This window comes from Electrophorus electricus, chromosome 8, assembly GCF_013358815.1.
Source record: "Electrophorus electricus isolate fEleEle1 chromosome 8, fEleEle1.pri, whole genome shotgun sequence".
Classification (NCBI taxonomy): Eukaryota; Metazoa; Chordata; class Actinopteri; order Gymnotiformes; family Gymnotidae; genus Electrophorus; species Electrophorus electricus.
Window position 1 is genome coordinate 9,668,459 of NC_049542.1, and position 18,685 is coordinate 9,687,143.

The window sequence follows — 18,685 nt, forward strand, 5'->3', positions numbered from 1 at the left end:
AAAGATTTGACTGTTCATTAGGCTTGTTAAAGTCTGGTTGTCACGGAGGCAAAGCAGGAAGTGAAATCTGTTAATAATGATGGCAAAACATTCAAATGTGGTTCGTCATAACTGTAACTTTACAGTTATGGTGTGAAACAAGTGCAAATTCATGTTTCCAAAGGGAGATTTAGCATATTATTTTTCTTAGCCCTCATGGCCTGTTTGGTTTCCGCCAGTTCCGTCACACACTGATATGATGTACTTCATTCCATAAATACCTCTGGCTGGCAAATGGCCCTGCCTTTCAGCCTACACCGGTGTTCTGAGCATTCCTACAGTGTCAGTCATTAGGACAGCAGAACAATGTACACAGTGGAACAATGTTCAGAATGCTGAGACTTCTCCTTTTTTTGTTTATGGCTCGCAGTTAAAATCATTCTAGGTGAGCTCTAAATAGTGTTTGTTTTCACTGCAGATTCTGAAGGCTGCAGTGTGTCCAGCTCTCCTGGGTCACTGACCTATCTACACCATAGAGTGAAACATAACACATCATAGCTCAGCCATTCCCAGGCCTGAGTAACCACACCCAATGATTTTGCCTCCACAACACAGAAGACTCTGAATGGACTATGCTGGTCACTTTTCTATATTGTACCAATGATACACAGTGGAGAGGAAAAGTTAAATATAGCACACAATGTCTCCAATTTTCATTATCTGACCTTCAGAAATGATCTCAACTTTAGGGAGCTGAGAGGAATATAAATAAGTCATACCATCTAACATTTTTCTTTTGTAATGTATGGACATCATTCTGTGCACTCCCAAACCACATCTTTGATCTCTCCTCCAAGGATGCATCCAGCAACCATCATAGCTAGGAATCAGGTCATATTTCTACTGGATTGCTAAGAAGTGTAGCTCAAAGCGTAGCTGTGTCAGGTCCGGATGTTAATTGAACACTGATAAGCATCATCCCGACAGGCTAAATTCCACTGAGAGGTTGCTGGTTTAAATATCTATGGGGAAACACACATTTTCTTTGTATGTGGTATTCGATTGTCTTTGCCTCTGAATTTGCCATAAGCTGAAATTTGCTCCCTGCTCCTGGTCTATAAATAAATAATAACAGGTTAATGGACTAATGCAACATGCACTGCAACTGGTCTCCTTTACATCTTAACCACTGTGTTCTCCCTTCACCCTCCAATCTCTGAGCCTTCTAAAGGCAAAGACACTTGTCACACACTTGTCACAAGAAAAAGGGCCCCACGACAGAATCTAAAGAGGTAAGCATAAACATTAAAACATGTTGCAGTGAATTGAGTGGCCATTGTAATGAATAAGCTTCACTTCAATGAAAGTATCCCCAGGGTCACATAAAAGTAATCATATTTTCTCAGGAACTGCTTTTTCTTTTAAGAATTTCACTTTTGAAAATTCTAACACATTCTAAACACATGTTCTTTTAGAACAATATGACTTTCTGTAGAATAGATTAGACATTACTCTAAAAAAATGAACAAGAAGTTAAACAGTAGATGTCACATCACAGGGAATCAGTTTCAATATCTCCTAGTCATTCATAGTGATAAATTCCCACTTTATTATTAACCATTTATGTATTTAATATGACTGCTGTTGGCCAGACATTTTGGGATAACAGACATCTCTCAACCAAGAATTAACACTGACACATTTTAAAACCCTGCTCACCTAAATAATATCTGGTCAGAGGTATTCCTGCTGACCGAACACATCAACAGATGAAATACAGTCTGAAACTGCACTTGCATAAAATGCACCTATACATTATGTGCACCTAATACTGTGGGAATAAGTGCAAGGTCTGTATTCCAGAATGGATAACCACAAGAAAACCATTAAGGCAGCGTTTCTCAATAGAAATGATAGAAGACAACTGTGAATTTTTACAAAATGAGCAAGAAGCATGAAATAATTCGTACAGAGAGCTAAACCAGCAAATAGTGGTGCTAAAGTAAAAATGCTAGTCCTGTTGATTGGCATGCTCTGTGACAAACTTAGGGCTAGCTAGACCGATTTCCAAAATTGAAGGACAAGTTGCATAAGGTTCATTTTCTACTTTAGGCACGTGTACTTCATGGAGCTTGATGCGTATTATACCTAAGCTATTTAAAAAGAACTCCTAAATGTGTTTTACATTAAGTTTTTGTGGAAATTATGTACATATATAAAACCATTTGCAGCATATGAGGTCCATCATGTATATTAGTCTTACTGTGGGTGAAGCTGGGGTTATGTTCTACTTGGCCAGTTTTAGACTGTTCTAAATGGTTTGCGCATGACTGCCATTTGCTTTCTTTTTCCTTCTGTTGGTGGTGTTATGATGCTGATTAGGGTTAAGGCCTAAAATCAGCAATTATTTCTGAATTGACAGGATGGCCATATGAGAAAAATCTAATGGCAGTATGAGAATTTGGGCTTTTTTTGGGTAAACTCTGTATCTGTAATTACCTTCAAACACTGGAAGGTTCCCTTAAACTAAAACTAACAAAACACAACATCCATTTTTACTTAGTTTGAAAGGGGTTCAGTGCAGGTCAAGTCATAAAGAAAGCCTGCAGTATGAGTTTATAAACAGCCACACTGACATCTAGGTCATATGAGCTCAACCCAATAAAGCATGAAATCGCTGCAGTGTGGCGTGGCTCTTTACCGTACTCCTGCGGGGCAGACGCAAGGTCTGCTGGAATAATGCATGGGCCCTTAAATAGCACCCATGACCCTAGTCATAGATGCCTTGACCTTCTTGCATGCTCTTCTAAGAACACAAAGCAAAGAGTCAGGATGGACAAATGCTAACGCTGCTAACAGTGAATCAAAGTTAACAGGGCTCTAGTTAGCTTTCATTCAATGTTAGCATTTTGGTTTAACTGTTCCTTTAAAATACAGTAGAACTGGAATCAGAAGTCACTCATCTATAATTGCATGAAACTTGCATGTCATATGCTTCATGCACATTAGTTGTGTAGGAGAAGCTTACAAATATATGCATATAAATAAGGAACCAAAAATGTGGGGGTTTTTTTCTCCAGTGATCTTTGAGGGTGGTGTGGTGTTCATGTGGGCATTTAAGTAATTACATCTGTTCCACAGCCAGGCCCTTCTGTTTAGTGTTTACCTACTGGCATGAAAACACTCTTAACTGTGGGTGGAAGGGAGGAAAACAGCCTGTGCCTCACTTTAGCATTAATCCTGCAATGAATGTCAAATTTAACAGCCTCCTGCTTTTTAACTGAGACCAGATCCCCTCTGCATGAGATCATGCTCTTTTTTGATTTCTTCCTTTGGATAAATACACCGTTCATTTAAACATATCCAGGCCAGAGCTTCTTGAGCTGCTCTATTCATATCAAACTTAGTCATGATACTCCTATCTTAAAATAACTCCACAGTGGTGGAGCGCTCGTATAACATCCAGATGTTTCTCTCAAGGCAGGAAGTTGAAAACAGCAGGATTTAGCCAGCACAGATAGTCTTCCTCAGCATCTGAATGCAACCTGTATCTCACATTCTCCATCCTAGACCAATGCAGCAATGCTTATAGTGGACTTCACTGCAGTAGCATCCACACTACCCTAAATAAAGAGGTAGCAAGAATAGACAAACAAAAGAAGAAGAGAGTAGACATTAACAAAAAAACAGTAACACTGTCATAAGCCTTCAACCAAGAATATGAAGCATATTACATATATGAATTTACAAGTATTTAATAATCTGCTAATCCCCAAACATAATCCATATGACTGAGTATTGCTTTCACTAATGCCCTGTTAGTAACATATGTTTTGGGTGATCTGATCACAAGGGACTGCCACATTGCATAACAGTTTACATCTGTGATCACTTGTAATTGGATTTCTTACATAATTTCCACTGTAGGAAGTATTTATTTATTAAGTCACTCTTCCACTGCTTTTCATCATTTGTTTTCATACAGAAATGTCCTATAAACCCTTGCTCACATTCCAGTACAAGCTTTTTGATAGTGTGGTCTGCTAGGCCTATTTATGAATGAGTGGGAAAGAACTAGGAAAATCAGCTGCATTTGACTGTGCTCTTACAGCCTTAACTAAATGCAGAGTGATTTCCAGTTGTGGTCTCGTAGATATTACGTATTTTCCAGATAGAGCAGTGACATATGGGCAGTACTTTGTTGCTGTCAATGACACATCCTGACACATTACCCATCACCCTGCAGAAGTTTAGCCTGATGCATCCTAGAGCACCTCCGTAAGTGGTTTGAGTGATTGGATTACAATGCGCCTCCAACGCATTATATTCCATTCTGGGGTGATTTTTTTAGCAGCATGCATCAAATAATGAAGGCTTAGTACAGCAAAGGTAAACCCATGATTGGAATTGTGCCATATAGTCTCTGCCACAGAAAGGCCTGGTTGTAGATGAAGGAAAAAATGAAGACAAATGTCCAGTTTTTGACAGCTGCCCTGTTTTTAATATGCCTGGTTTTTAATATACCTGGTTTTAATATGCATCTTGCATGAACTAACCAGCACTTACCAGGACTAACGCCATGGAGTCATTCAAAATGGTCTTTAATAAAACTCACCATTTTTCAGTTTTAATGCATGGCATGTAACAAACTAGTGTCAGCAAATTCACAAGGTGTTGCCACTGAGTTTGAATGCTTAGCTCTAGTGTTGTATCCTTATCTGTCTTGATGTCCCTTAATGTACTCGACATGACGCGGCACTTTGCCCTTTGCACATAATGGGTGTCCTGAGGCAGTGAACCAGCACCAAGGGTTATCAAATCTTCTGAAATCTGGCCTCCCAGGACCGCAGGTCTGAAACCAAATTTTATCAGGCAGAGTTTTTGAAATGAAGACTGTAGCTGCCTCCCATGTGAACTTGGTATAAGATCTGGATGTGCACTAGAGCAGTGTGTGTGTGGGCCAAGCAAAAACAGGCCCTTAACACTTCTTGAACATAGCTATGTATCTTGACAGTTAGAGGTCATGAACATAAACCCCACCCATGTGCTGGTTTAGGGGAAGATGCAGTTAAAATTGTAGTTAAAATGTTTTGAAAATGTTTCCCTTGTTCAGTCTCATCACAACAACCTCAAGAACCACAATAACTGTTACGCGGAATGGCATCTATTGTGGACACTACTATATTGTAGTTGATCCAGATATCCCAGAGTCAAAGTGACCAACATTGATTGATTAAAGGTCAGACAGAGGTCAGATTAAGGGTCAGAAACATAATATGTGTGAAAAAATGGTGACTGCTTAAAAAATGTATCATATTAACCAGTTTTTGGTGGACCAATGTCATATTAAGATTACAAAGAGGACTACACTTTTGGCCCCAAGACTGATTACATCACACATCATATTGCACATATTTCATGCTATCCAATTATTAATTGAATTTATGTGTTTGTGCTACAAACATAATGTATTCACACTTAATAATTAAATAAATCTGTATTTCTTACATTAAATGTGTATCTTACGCATAAGTATGGACAAAAATAGATGATGTAACATCAGTATGAGCTAAACCTTAGTTAAGCACTACTAATCAAATAAGATGGTTTAAAGTAATTAGCTACTGATGTAATTCTATTAGTTGGTGTTTCTAATGTAAGATACCTAAAATATCTGTGGCAGAAGCTTTGGAAAAGTGACAGGAAAAAACCCCAAAACTAGCCATTGTCATTCCTTCCATTTCCCCTGGCTTGGTCTGCATTGAAGGCATTGTTTGATCAACTGCAGGTCACTCAAGACATCCTTGATATTGTCATCCTGGTCTCAGCACTGCCTGGATGCAAGATGGATGCAAGAAAATGCCGTCCAACTGCCCGCTCCAAGGTGATCCTTCTTGGCCACCTAGACCACCTGGAGCATGTCTCAATGAGATACTGATCAAGTGGCAAAAGCCCGTTCAGACACAAGTGGAGGCAGAAGTGATCACTCCATCCAAGAAAGATCACTCCAAAAGAAAGAAAAACAGCTTTCTTAAAACACAAAAGCAGCACTGACTGAGATTATCTGTTCATATTAATCTCAATTAACCAAACAGAACTGATAGTCGTGGCACAAATGTGGAACAGGGTGGAAGACAGTGGCAGACTGGGTCAGTTCATGCCCCGAGAGAAAGCGTGTATCGGAGAAGGGAGACATGACGAATCGTAAAAGTACTGAGGTTGTTGGGGGGTTTTTTTGTTAATGAAGCGTAGTGTGAATGAGAGAGTGTCCACAATAACAGCATGACTCAGAGCAGTGTGTGAGGTAGAGGAACCGGGACGCAGTGCAGCTTCTTCTATACACAACTGCAGCCACACACACGAATACATCTTAATCACACGTCATAATCAATAACACCAAAAAGAGGAATGACAATGAAAGCTCAACATAGTGGACTACATTAATACTCTTAATATTCTTAGATAATATACACACCAGTCCAGAAAACAGTGAGAACTCGAGAACCAGTTCGATTGGACCAACATTATATAAAGTTACTGTAAGTACAGAGCAGACAGATACTGTCCCAAAACTGAATGCCACGGTACTGTTTGCTTCTAAATGCGCTCTTAAAGGGCAAACGTTTGAGAGAGAACATAAACAGAAACTTTGCCTCTTTGGACACAACAACAGAGCGTTCTGAAACAACGCCATTATAATGAAACACTCCTCGGTACTTGATCTCCATCAAAGTGCCTTGGCGGTTCTTTCTGGCAGATATTCACATCATTAAAGTTCAAACATGATGACTGAAAGCATTTTTAGTGAGCTCCAAACCTAAAGGAACAGAACTGGCATGTGTGTCAATCTCATGACTGGACAAGACCTACCTTGACCTCTGGTTTGGAGAAGACCTCATTGTCCACTAGGCAGGCAATAAGAGTAGAGATATCATACTTCACACTTTTGGCAGGCATGCTGGCTCAAGCTGATTTGCTGGATGACTGTTCTCCGTGATCGTATGCGTGTCAGAGCACAGGCTGAGGGGCTGGTCATGTACTCTGAAGACCCTCCTATATTTCTAAAGCTATTTGAGCTCCTGTGTATGAGAGGGCGTGTGTGAGTGTGTTTGACCCTCTGCTGAGCTTTGAGACAGGCAGAGAGTAGAGTGTTAGCCTCCCACCCTTTCCTTCACTCATCACGATGACATCACTGCCCTACTCACCAATTCACTCTCTTTCACACACACACACACACACACACACACACACACACACACACACACACACACACACGCCAGTGTGAACTGAGCAATTTTCCCACACAGTTTCATAATTCTGTGGTCTTGTACTCTGTGGTCTTGTACAGTTTCTCTTTCAGTCTAAGCAAAAACCACAGACTGCCTCCAAAGATGACATGGCCCTTCTTTTTAAATTTCTTTTTTCATATAATAATTTATTATTTTTTTGATGGAATAGGAGGAGCTTGTGTGGACTAACCTATTTGAAGCCAAAGCAGGTACACGAGCTGTGAGTGACTCAGCGCTGCAGCTTTTGTGCTTAACATGGGGGGGGATAGCAGGAGAGAGTGGAGGAGGCAAGCAATATGTATCATTCATTCATACTCTCAGACAATCAGATGACATGATCCACTAGTTCAAAGACAAAAACATTCAAAGAGCCACAGATAATTAAATTCAAAAGCCATTTTAGTTTCTGAAGCATTCTGATCACTCTAATCTGACATATACAATATGCTTGTCTCATGTTTTTTCATGCATATCTCTTGTGCGTTACAGCCAACAAAGCATGAAGCATCAACAGCATGAAAAATAACTGAAGTTTAATATGCAGTGCTTGACCACAAATTAAAAGCAATAAAAGAAAATATTAAAGGGAAAATGCAAAGGAAAAGGCAGGACACATGTCATCACTAAAGGCAACATCGCTCTACAACCACGATGACTGTGCTGCATTGTATTAATTTTTCCAGTGTTTGCCGCGTGTGGAGGGTGGCTGAAGCCAATGGAAAGTCCTCTGCCTTTGTGCAAGGAGTCAATAAATGGCCCACCTATGCCAGTATGACACCACGGAAACCTTGAGAGGCAAGAGGCCTCGTTATGTAAACCTGCCTGGCAATGCAGGAAGCTGAACGGTAATGGAGCAATATCATGCCCGCGACTCTGACGTCTCTGAAGATATCAGTGCAGACCTAGTGGTGTAACTTACATTGCATCACAGCTGATATTAAAACAGTGTGGGTACACATAATTGGGTTATTATAACAGCAATAACAACAAAACCCATGCAAACGAGACATGCTAACTCTTGATATGCCACCCTAACGGGTTGATGGTATAGTTCCTAGGTGTGCTGCCAACATCCACCTCTCAAAAGGAGGTGGCATAACAAACCAAAAAAAAAAAAAAAGAAAAAAAAATTAACATCAAAACACATTTTAGTGCTACAAATATATTTGTAGCTTGGCTGACCTATACTATAGGAATTATTGCTTAAAGCATGAGTGGGTTTTTGCATTGCTGGGTAATTAGAGTATTCTTGTTCAATAGGCTAGCAGCAAGCATATGACATGTTTCACGTGATCTCTAGACACATAAAAGGACAAACTCACCATATAACTAACAGTTGTGATGTCACGCTCTATCCTAAAGAACAAGAAACGGGAAAATGTGTCTCTCTCTTTCCCTTTTGCTTACTCACATGCATACACACACAGATGCATGGATACACACATGCACATGTGCGCACATATGCACACACACACACACACACACACACAAACACACACACACACACACACACTGGTGCAATGCTGTATCAGAGGCTGGTCACAGTCTTGTAGCTGCAGAATAGTAATGGAAATGGCAGATTTCAAGGAGAATTCAAAAGTGAATCCACCCAGGATTTCTTATGGAAATACCATCATCTCAAAGTCCATTCCATACCACACAGTCTGCACAATTCCATAAACCATCATAGTCAGCTAAAAGACAAGCAGACAGAAAAAAGAAGGCCATGACAGACACAGGGTTTAGTACTACAGAAGTTATGGAAAAAAATAAACACAGAGGTAGACAAAAAAAAAAGTTTCATATCACATAATAAATAATTAAATAATAGGGAAAATAAAAGGTACTCTGAGATGGTGTGCAGGGACACTAGCATTAGTGCGTTAGAGAATTTTAAGTGTACAGAGTACAGTGGGTGCTGCCATTAGCAGATGTTCACCATGTGCTGCTGAAAGCTAAAGCGCTTGTCCTCTTGTCCTCATCACAAGTCCTGCACATTGATGCTTGGCAAAAGCATTGAAAAATATACCACTCACACCAGACACAAACATACACACACACACACGAACACACACAATTTTGTCCCTCTCACAAAACCTTGCATGACTACACATGTACATTTGCGCTTGGCCACATGATTGTTGGACCGGACTAAAAAGTAAGAAGGTTGCCAGATGCTGCTTATTTCCTTTTTGTTCACCTCTTATTGGATAAAGCAGTTACTGTACTTGGGCTCAGTCTACATGCAGGCTATGGAGCTAGGCTCTAATGACTTCAGCTGGAGCCAACTGAAGACTCACTTTATAGTAGAGCTTTCTAGGTCCCCTAGGATCACTGTGGTGCAACCAATCCATTATAAGAAGAATAAGGAAAAAATCCAACATATCAATGGGTATACCTGGGAGGTGAAAGTGGCTTGCTTTGTCCATGTGTCTTTTTTTAGGTTGAGACATTACAAGGGAGCAAGATTCAGAAAATAGTACAGGGAAAAGGAGGTATTAGAGGCAAAAGTACATGGGAAACAGCAAGGTGAAAGAAAGAAGGAAGACAGAGACACCATCATGAGGCAGGAGCAATGAAAGTAATCCAGACATGGGTGAGAACAAGGATGGGGAAGAGGAGAAAATTAGCTGTGAATGATTGGCTGATTAATGGCAGCTCTGATGAAAGGATGGCATTGACATCAGACCCACAACAGAAGCAAAAAAGAGAGAGGGGAAAGAGAGAAATAGGGACAGTGAGAAAGAAAGAGCCATGCATGAGTCAGGCCAGAGATGCAAGAGCCTCGGCAGACCCCCGGATACGGAAGCATAGTTGCTTTTTACCCTTTTATTCACATATGCTCCTAGAAATACACACTCTTACACACACCTTTTAGATGTACAAGAAACTATGGTTTCTCTGTTGTAGTCTTTCTGACCATAGGTGTTGTGCTTGGGCGGTGGATATTTAAATGACATTTACAGCACTTATCAGACACTCTTATCCACAGATACTCATATATACTAATGGTTGACTGATGAGCACAACACCAAATATCATGCCTCTTCCATGTCAGAATTAATGTTGAAATAACATTTCAACAGTGGTGGTCCTGTGGTCAGGAAACTGGAATAATGGAGTACAGGGACGCTGATGATCTGTTTGTGCCAGCAGACAGAATGTAATCAAGTGCACTTCATAAAGTGGCCAATGAGTGTAGCCACAGGGAAGGCATTTCTAATAAAGTTGTTTTTGAGTGTATGCACTCAAAGGTTGCCATCTTACAAAATTCATACATAAAGTAACACTTTTTAATAGCAGTTATACAATGTGTCCCTTTTTAAAGTAACATTCAAATAAACTTGTCCACAAACATATTCTCATTACTTTGAGACCATCCCTGATAAGGACAGAAACACTACAGTCAAAGGCAAAGTCTGTCAAAGCAACAAACAACTTCTGCTGTTAGAAGCACCATGCTGACTGTGGTCCTCTAATCCTGTTTTAGCACAAACCTGCAAGAGATCGGTGATGTTCAGCATCTATTGCTAATGTATCCTTTTAATGTAGTGGCAACGTTGATTCAGAATATTAATATTTCAGAGATTGGCCCTATGTCCTAAAATACTCTGGTGTTTGGTTTCCATGTGTTATCAATATAGCACATAAAACTCCCTTACATCATTATATTTGAAATACTTTTACATATTTATTTGTTGTTTAAATACATTATATAACTGGTAATATGTTAAAGCTATATTCTGACCTAATAAGTTACTTTAGACAGCAATTTTGTCCAATAATATAAATAACCCTTAAAAAACCAGACCATTACATGATTTATCTTTGTTTTTTGACTATACTAACAATCTGGCAGACAAAAGAACCATCAGCAGTTAAACCATTAGCATATTGTCAATCATGAAGGAAAGCAGCTGAACAGGTTGAAAATACTGTATAGTCAATAAGCATAAATGTGTCACAGGTTACCATAAAGAAAATGCACCTGAGAGGTATTAGAACCAGATTCAAACCACCTCAGACAAAGAAAGGCCATGTCCAGAAAGCTTAAGGAGTTGTGGAACAAAGCATATTAAAGCATCCTCATCTGCTAGCAGCATTGGTATGACAAGGGCTGTGATTGATGCCTATACGATCCTATATACCTCAGATTTAAATATGAGTACCATCAAATTAAAATTCTTTAATTTTATACTCCAATGAGCTGGAGTAGATAATTTTAATAATTTTGTCACTGTATAATTACTTAGGAATTGCATTGTATTCTCACACCCTACAAATACTTTCACATCATGTTCTTTGCAAAAGGCCTGTGTGAAGGTCACCGTGCTTTATGAGACTGGTAACTACATAGTGAGAGACCTTATTAGCATTAGGCTCACTGCTACTGACAACCTTCTCTAGCCTCCTATGGCTATAAATTCAGTTTCAAGTAGCAGCAACCATGAAATGAGCAGCAACTCATTAAGGTCAAAATACACAGCAAAATTAGCATATTCAGGAAATATAGTTACTGTGTCTAATTTATATTCACATCTTGACAACTAGCCTAAGTAAGGGGGTGAGATAATTTGTGTCTTTTATAGTATTTATGGATTATTTTGTGGTTTACATCTATATTTTTATTCACAATGTAGTAGGCAGCAAATCCCTTGTGCTCAGGAGCATTTTGGCTCACATTTTTCCTACTGCAGTGTATGAATTTACCTTAATATCTACTGTTATTTCCCTGCATACATTTAAATGGCAGTGTCAGAGACAGTAGCTTGGACTTTCAAAATGAATGGAAGTTTTCATTAACAGTTCATTCTTTGCCACTGCAAAGAAATTTGTATAATAGAAATGTATTTATATAAATTAGACCCATAGTCACAGTACAGGATCTTTTTGTTATACAGAAGGCTGGACTGATGGATACTTACATTCAGTGTGTCATCTTTGGTTCAGCAGTAGACCATAACCATTTGTTCTTTATAATATTGTAGTGTTTTTGCTTCTTATTTCAGAAATGAAAGCCTGAGATAAATGATCATCTACTATATTTTAGGTAGAAAATCAAATAAAGTAGGACCAGAATAAAAGAAAGTGCCACATCAATCGCACATATAGATTGTATATAAAACCAGTAAAGAGCAATGGCCCCAAACAGAGATAATGTAACTGAAGGATATAAGGGTGATTGAATACCTACAAGCACTAATAGTTAAAGTCAGTCTGTCAAAAGGCTCTCACAGCAGAGAGCACTATGGTTGACCTACAGTTACTCAGCCCCTGCAGATACTCCACACTCCTGATACCCATGTTCCAACCAACAACTCACTTTCTGGCCTAGGCAAATAGGGTCCTCTCAAAATAACTGCTGCATGACCACTCAATTGAAAAAAAAGCCATTAATTCCAACTCAGGGGAGCAGTCTGGTAGAGTCACAATTCACTCAAGTGTGAAAAGAATGCCGGTTTTAGTGCTCCATTTATAGCCCTCCCAGCTGGTTCTTGTACACCACCAGGGCTTCCAGCACTGCCCCACCCTCCTGTAATGGATGTCACTTACAACAGTGAAGTGTAGTCCAGTGAAGTGTCTGTGCAACTCTATCTCCAAGGTGGTGAGGTGGACATTCTGTAGTAACTAAAGCTGTGGAATAGCAAGATATAAAGGAAAGTTGGTCTGTGCTAGTGGCTTTCATCATGAGACACAGGGACCTGCAAAAAGGGGTGATGGACCCTTATCCCAAAGCATCAGTGATTAATCCAGCAGATGACCAGATGCTCATTCTCAAATTGGCATGGACTCTTCCCCTAATCACCATGGCACTACATCAGGTACTTTGGCTGCACCTAGAAGGAGGTTTCCATTTATTCATTTTTGTGTATTCCCTTTCCCCCCTCCAGGCTTACCAAGGCTATTTCATTTTTATACCTTTCTATATTCACAAGCTCAACAAAATCTTTTTGGCTGTATACTTTTATTTTTGACCCCTTGTCTAACTCCATTTACTACAACTCGTCTTGGTATATGGCACGCTCAACTACTGGGGCTGTAATAGGTCTGCCATTAGTCTAGCATAACCAGTTATTACTTATTTATTTTGTATAAAATATATATCTACAAGAACAATTAAGTCTTCATAAGGCATAGTCATCTGTCATAAGGCATAGATCTGTCATGGTGATATTCATGATTTTAGACCTGTTGTCTACAGCAATGCACTTCCTCTAACCAGCAAGGTTGATGCATTATTCATCCACCTTGAGTGCATTTCTCACAGGTCATTCAGCCCTGAATGCCGTTAGGCAGGATTCATTCATTTTAGGATCACTGCTCAAGAGGCTCTCCATTGTGGGTGGGGAGCCCACCACAGAGGCCAGGACATAGCTCAAGGTTTTCAAAGGAACCTGACTGGCCATGTCGTGATAAATGCAAAGCACTCCTGGGCCAATCTGGCCTGTTTCCTGGGTAGCCTTCGTAGGTGCCCTGTTACCTTTCTTCAACATCTCTGATGGATCTGTCAGCTCAATTTTAATGAGATTTGAGACAATTTTGATAGGTGCACATTTTATATTGGATTTGGTGCTGGCCCATCAAAAAACATTTTTGATGAGTACTATAATGCAGCAGAACTGGGTTGAGCAGAAGTAGGTACTATGTTTTCAGGCAATAGGTACATGCAGCATGTCAGGCTTTATCAAATAGAGATTAGAGATTAAAGCTTCACTATTTTGGAGAAAGCTGAAGTGCTCCCACAGTGAGTAAAAACAGTTTTCTAACCATTCATGTTTGAAAATCAAAAAATCTAATGTACCTCATTAGCTCTTCACCCTTATGTATAGCTGATAACAATATATTTGAATGAAAAATAGCAACCACACTGGTTAAAAATGAATACTGTTTTTAGTACTGAAATGTGAATAAAATGTACGGGTCCTAAATGATTGTTGTACACGACTGAACTAATAATTTTGACTGATGAGGCTTTTGTATTCGGTTTCTCAACATCAGGAGATATAAATAGAGCTGTTTTTCTGGAAGAAAAAAAAACATCAATACAAGCTTAAACAACAAAATTCCCAAGGACCCAGAGCTAACATGGTGAACTAGCAACACAAATAGAACTTTATGTAATGAATCAAATTGAGTGTGGGATGTGTTTGGATTAAACCCTGGCATCTTTGGGCTTCTTTTTACTTGATTCCCTGCTAAATAAATAAATTTTAAGTGGGATAGGGCCTTCATACTCATCTTTATCTGACATGTCAGTACTAAGAAAAATTACAGATATGCATAATACATATCAGGGTTAATTCATACATATACTGCAGAGATAATATTTTTATTCTGTTGAGAAATTAATTAAAAAAGCATAAATATCACAAATATGTAATTTTTTTAAATTGATAAGAATCACAACATTTTTCCACAAATATCATTTTAACTGAACTGAAACAAAAATTGTGCTTTTATGCTGTTAATTTGGCCTGTTTGTTTCACATTATTAATGTTATTTTTTGTTAGACAAATTAATTGGGCTGTAAAATCCTTATCAAAAGCTGTATAACTACATACTTCTTCCTGGATGTCAATGCCCAGGTTTCTTTTTCATTTTTCGAACAAAAATGTTTTTAAATTTTTTAATTCTAAAAACCTAGTCACTTAATTTGCTCATTTTGAAGATATATTAGTTCAAATAATCTTCCCTTTCTAGACCATTCTAGAGTAGTGTTTAGCAACCAGTGGACATACAGTATTTAATAATATCATTGTTTAACTACAAGTCTCTTGTAACATGAATCTGATTGAAGACATCTTAGGTTGATTTTGATTCCATCAATTGTTCCAGGTCAGATGTTATTAAAATTCTTTTTTTTTTAACTTGTGAAAGTGATGTAATAAACCAACAATGTGAAGAGTAAATAAACAGCATTCAGAGCAACAGAACTGTTGAGAGAGGAGGGATAACATTTCTACTGGTTGACATGGTCAAGAAGAAAGTGCTTAGATACAAATCATAGCATGAACTTGAATAGCCTCAGAGTCATCTGGGAGCCATCACAACCTAAATAATAAATAACTAAATAATATGTTCACTGAATTGCAGGGAAATAATGAGTGAGAGGACAGAAGAATGAATTATCAGCTAAAAAAGTGATCACAAGTCCTCAGGCTGATGATGTGCACTGTATGAAATATCTTGAAATATCCTTTTAGCTCTGTTGTCATAGTTGTCCAGCTTTGCACATTATAGTTCCCCAATTTACACACCTTCATACCTGGACATGCCTAATAATCTATTCTCTCTTTATGCAAAGGAACACCTATCCCTGATGTCATGATGTTAATCTGCCTCAACCCATCTCAGCTGCCATGGCTACTCCTACCACCCCTGATGCCCCGTACTGTAGCCCATCACACCTCTACCCCAGACAACTACTTCTCTGTTGCCCTTGATGGACAGTCTCATGTGGGATGGGTTTCGGACATGCACACACCATCTGGACTTCTAGAAAACCAGACTAGACATTGATTGCTTATTTTAAATGTTTTATTATTAATTTTTTATTTTTCTCTCTCCCACAATACTTATTCTGCTCCTTATTGTTTATATTGTTACTATTGTAGTGTCTGTTGTCGTGCAGAGGAGGATGCCCCCCCCCTTTGAGTTTTGGTTCCTCTCAAGGTTTCTTCCTCATGCTCTAGGGAGTTTTTCCCTGCCACTGTCACCCTTGGCTTGCTCACTGGGTGCCTGAACACAGACATTTGTAAAGCTGTTGTTGTGACAACAACTGTTGTAAAAAGTGCTATATAAATAAATTTGACTTGACTTGACTCATCTTCTGACACCACCACGCAGGGGCTATGTGATTTCCTTCTGCTTTGAACATTTGCATAGGGCAATCATCTCGTAGAAGGGGGACTCAGACTTTGGTCATGGGTCAGTATTCAAGTCTGACTTCTAAATATCTGGCAAGGTGATGATGAGTAAGGTTAATTGTGTAAATTGGTTTATTTGGCTTTTTTACATCACAATACACAAATGTCAAACTATTTGCAAATAAACTGTATTGTGAGTTCTTACAGTGAGAATGGGGTCCAAAGTGGGATGTGGGACTATTTCTCATCAACAGTATTGCTTCCATTAAAGGCCCCTGATCAGCAAAGCAATGCAATGTCATCATATGCCATCCTAAGCTGCTCCTGTGAAGAACCACAATGCACCCGTTGCCTTCACATGGCTCTGAGAGACAAGAACTGGACCCTGCTGAGGTCTGTTCATTTTTCTGGGGCTTGTCCAGGAACTGAAAAGGAATTTGATCTGGTCCAGGCTATTTTAGCTGCACTAAGACCAGTCCAATTAGAGAGAAAATGAACACTGAGCTTTGACAAACAAACCACCTCTGTGTGCCAGCTGCAGAGAGATGGTCCACAGGAGAAATAGATCCTCCGTGATTACTGACTGACTGACTTATGATGGAATCATATAATGATAATAATAATGATGATGATGGTGATGTTGAGGATGATGAGCAAATGGACTTTAAGAAGAACAGTCCTGAGCTTCCAGTAACATAATGTTGAGACTTTTAGATTACAGTTGCATACTTTCAATACAAACATTCGAATGGTCCAAATATTTATGTGGTGCTCAGGCTATAAATACAGCTAATTCAAACAGCAGCAGTTAATAATTTTTTCTTAAGTGTGAATGGTAGCTAATAAAGGGTGTAATCTGTTCTCTGGTATGTGACAAGTCTTGTTCAATTAGCATTGGCATTTACTTTTCCATTTGTGTATGTCAGACAATAATGATTAATTTTCCATATATATACATATACTCTAGAAAGGCAGTCATGTGTTTCTTGAGTGACATTTTACTATAGTTAGTAACAGTAATGGAAATGCAAAGTAGTTATTATTGGTGTTTCGCTAAGCCAGTATAGTTGGACACCAAGGTTTTTTTGTTTTTTTTTGGAATCCAAATATGACATTTGTGGACTCTATCAGGAAATCCTGAAGTAGGTGCACACTCCAGAACTTGCTCCACATTTATTTTAACTGACTCTTACTAATTGTGACCACTTACTAATTGCACAGCCTTCTGGAGCACTCAATCTCCTTAATGAATTTTAATCATCTTTTAAAATTATTAACACTATAATTACATATGCTTTTTAGGTATAAAAATGTAGGGCTTACACCTTGCAAACTTTACACCAAAATAAATCCCTATCTCAGAAAGCTTGTATTTGTCACGGTACAGCTCCCTCCTCCCAGATGTGTATGTGTGTCTGTCCGTCTGCATGGCCACGCCCTCCCCATGTATCACACCTGTTCCATGTTTCGTGTCATTATGGTTTATGTATATAAAGTCTTGTGTAGTCATTGTTGGTTGTCGGTGTTTAACTGTACGTTAGCATGTGCGTTATGTTGTCTTTTGTTATGTGTAAATAAACGTCACTTTGTTTTACAGGCTCGTTCCTGCATCCTGCCTAGCCTCTCTGCATTACAGTGTTCTATGTCCCTGGCATCTGCCTGCCCTGAAGTAGAGTAATACGAATACTGCTTTTACTGCACCATAATGGTTGTCCCTCGTTCCAACAATCCCCTGCCCCACATTGGGTCTAATGATGAGTAATACCAAATGACTCAAGGGCAGGAGCAGCTTCTTATAGTATGTGCATGTGCAGACAGAGTGTTCAGTTGCCATGCTTACGACATGCACTGTTGCAAGGCCTTGGGTCTGCAAGACAAAGAGAACCAAATGAAAAAAACCAAAAACAAAAGATAGAAACCTGTATAGAAAAAAATTACTGTTCACTGTCTCAGGCCAGGGGCCACCAGTTTGTCCCCCCCAAAGAGGACAAAGCAGGCTTGAGAGAAATATGTAGAGGTATGTGGTGTCACCTCCCATCACCTCTCTATTTCCTTCCTAACTGAAACAGAGGATACAAAGCAGCCTCAGAATAAGCCTGAGTGGGTCATCAGCCTGAGCGCCCTCTGCAGTGGGTTTAGGAAACAAAGCATGTCATGAGATGAAAAGAGGGATCAGTCCTCCATTTGCACTGCCTAAAAAAACTCCATATTAGGTCCTATGCCATAAATACCAGACAAGAAATCAGGAACTTAAGCTTCGAGCATGGTTTGAGTCATGGAAAATGCATGAGTCACTAAATCAATGTCTGCTGCAGACAACTCTGTAGTGGGAAGAGGCACGACAGTATGAACATGCCTCAGAATCAGTAGTCACTCAGTCATTGCTGTTGTGATTTTGTTTACCGTTCAAGAAGAGGCTCTCCAATCATGCTTATGTTTACACACGTGCACACACACATACACACTTGAAAACATGTCCACACATTCTTGCTAAGAGCAGCTGCTTCTAGCTGGTTGCTGGCTGCCAGTGGATGCTTAACTGTGTGGTA

The 18,685-nt window shown here is 39.2% G+C and overlaps 1 protein-coding gene across 4 annotated transcripts in view; it reads right to left on the bottom strand.

Annotated features, from left to right (window-relative positions):
• The window catches only part of rcan2 (regulator of calcineurin 2), a 56,528-nt gene that overhangs the window by 22,291 nt on the left and 15,552 nt on the right, over positions 1–18,685 (bottom strand). The window contains exon 1 of one of the 4 annotated variants that reach the window (XM_027000718.2): positions 6,850–6,957. The exons of the other annotated variants lie outside the window; for them this stretch is intronic. Coding sequence (XP_026856519.1) covers positions 6,850–6,936 — 87 coding nt within the window. The 5' untranslated portion in view covers positions 6,937–6,957. Of the gene's footprint in view, positions 1–6,849; positions 6,958–18,685 lie in introns of those variants that run through there. 4 annotated transcript variants of the gene reach the window in all.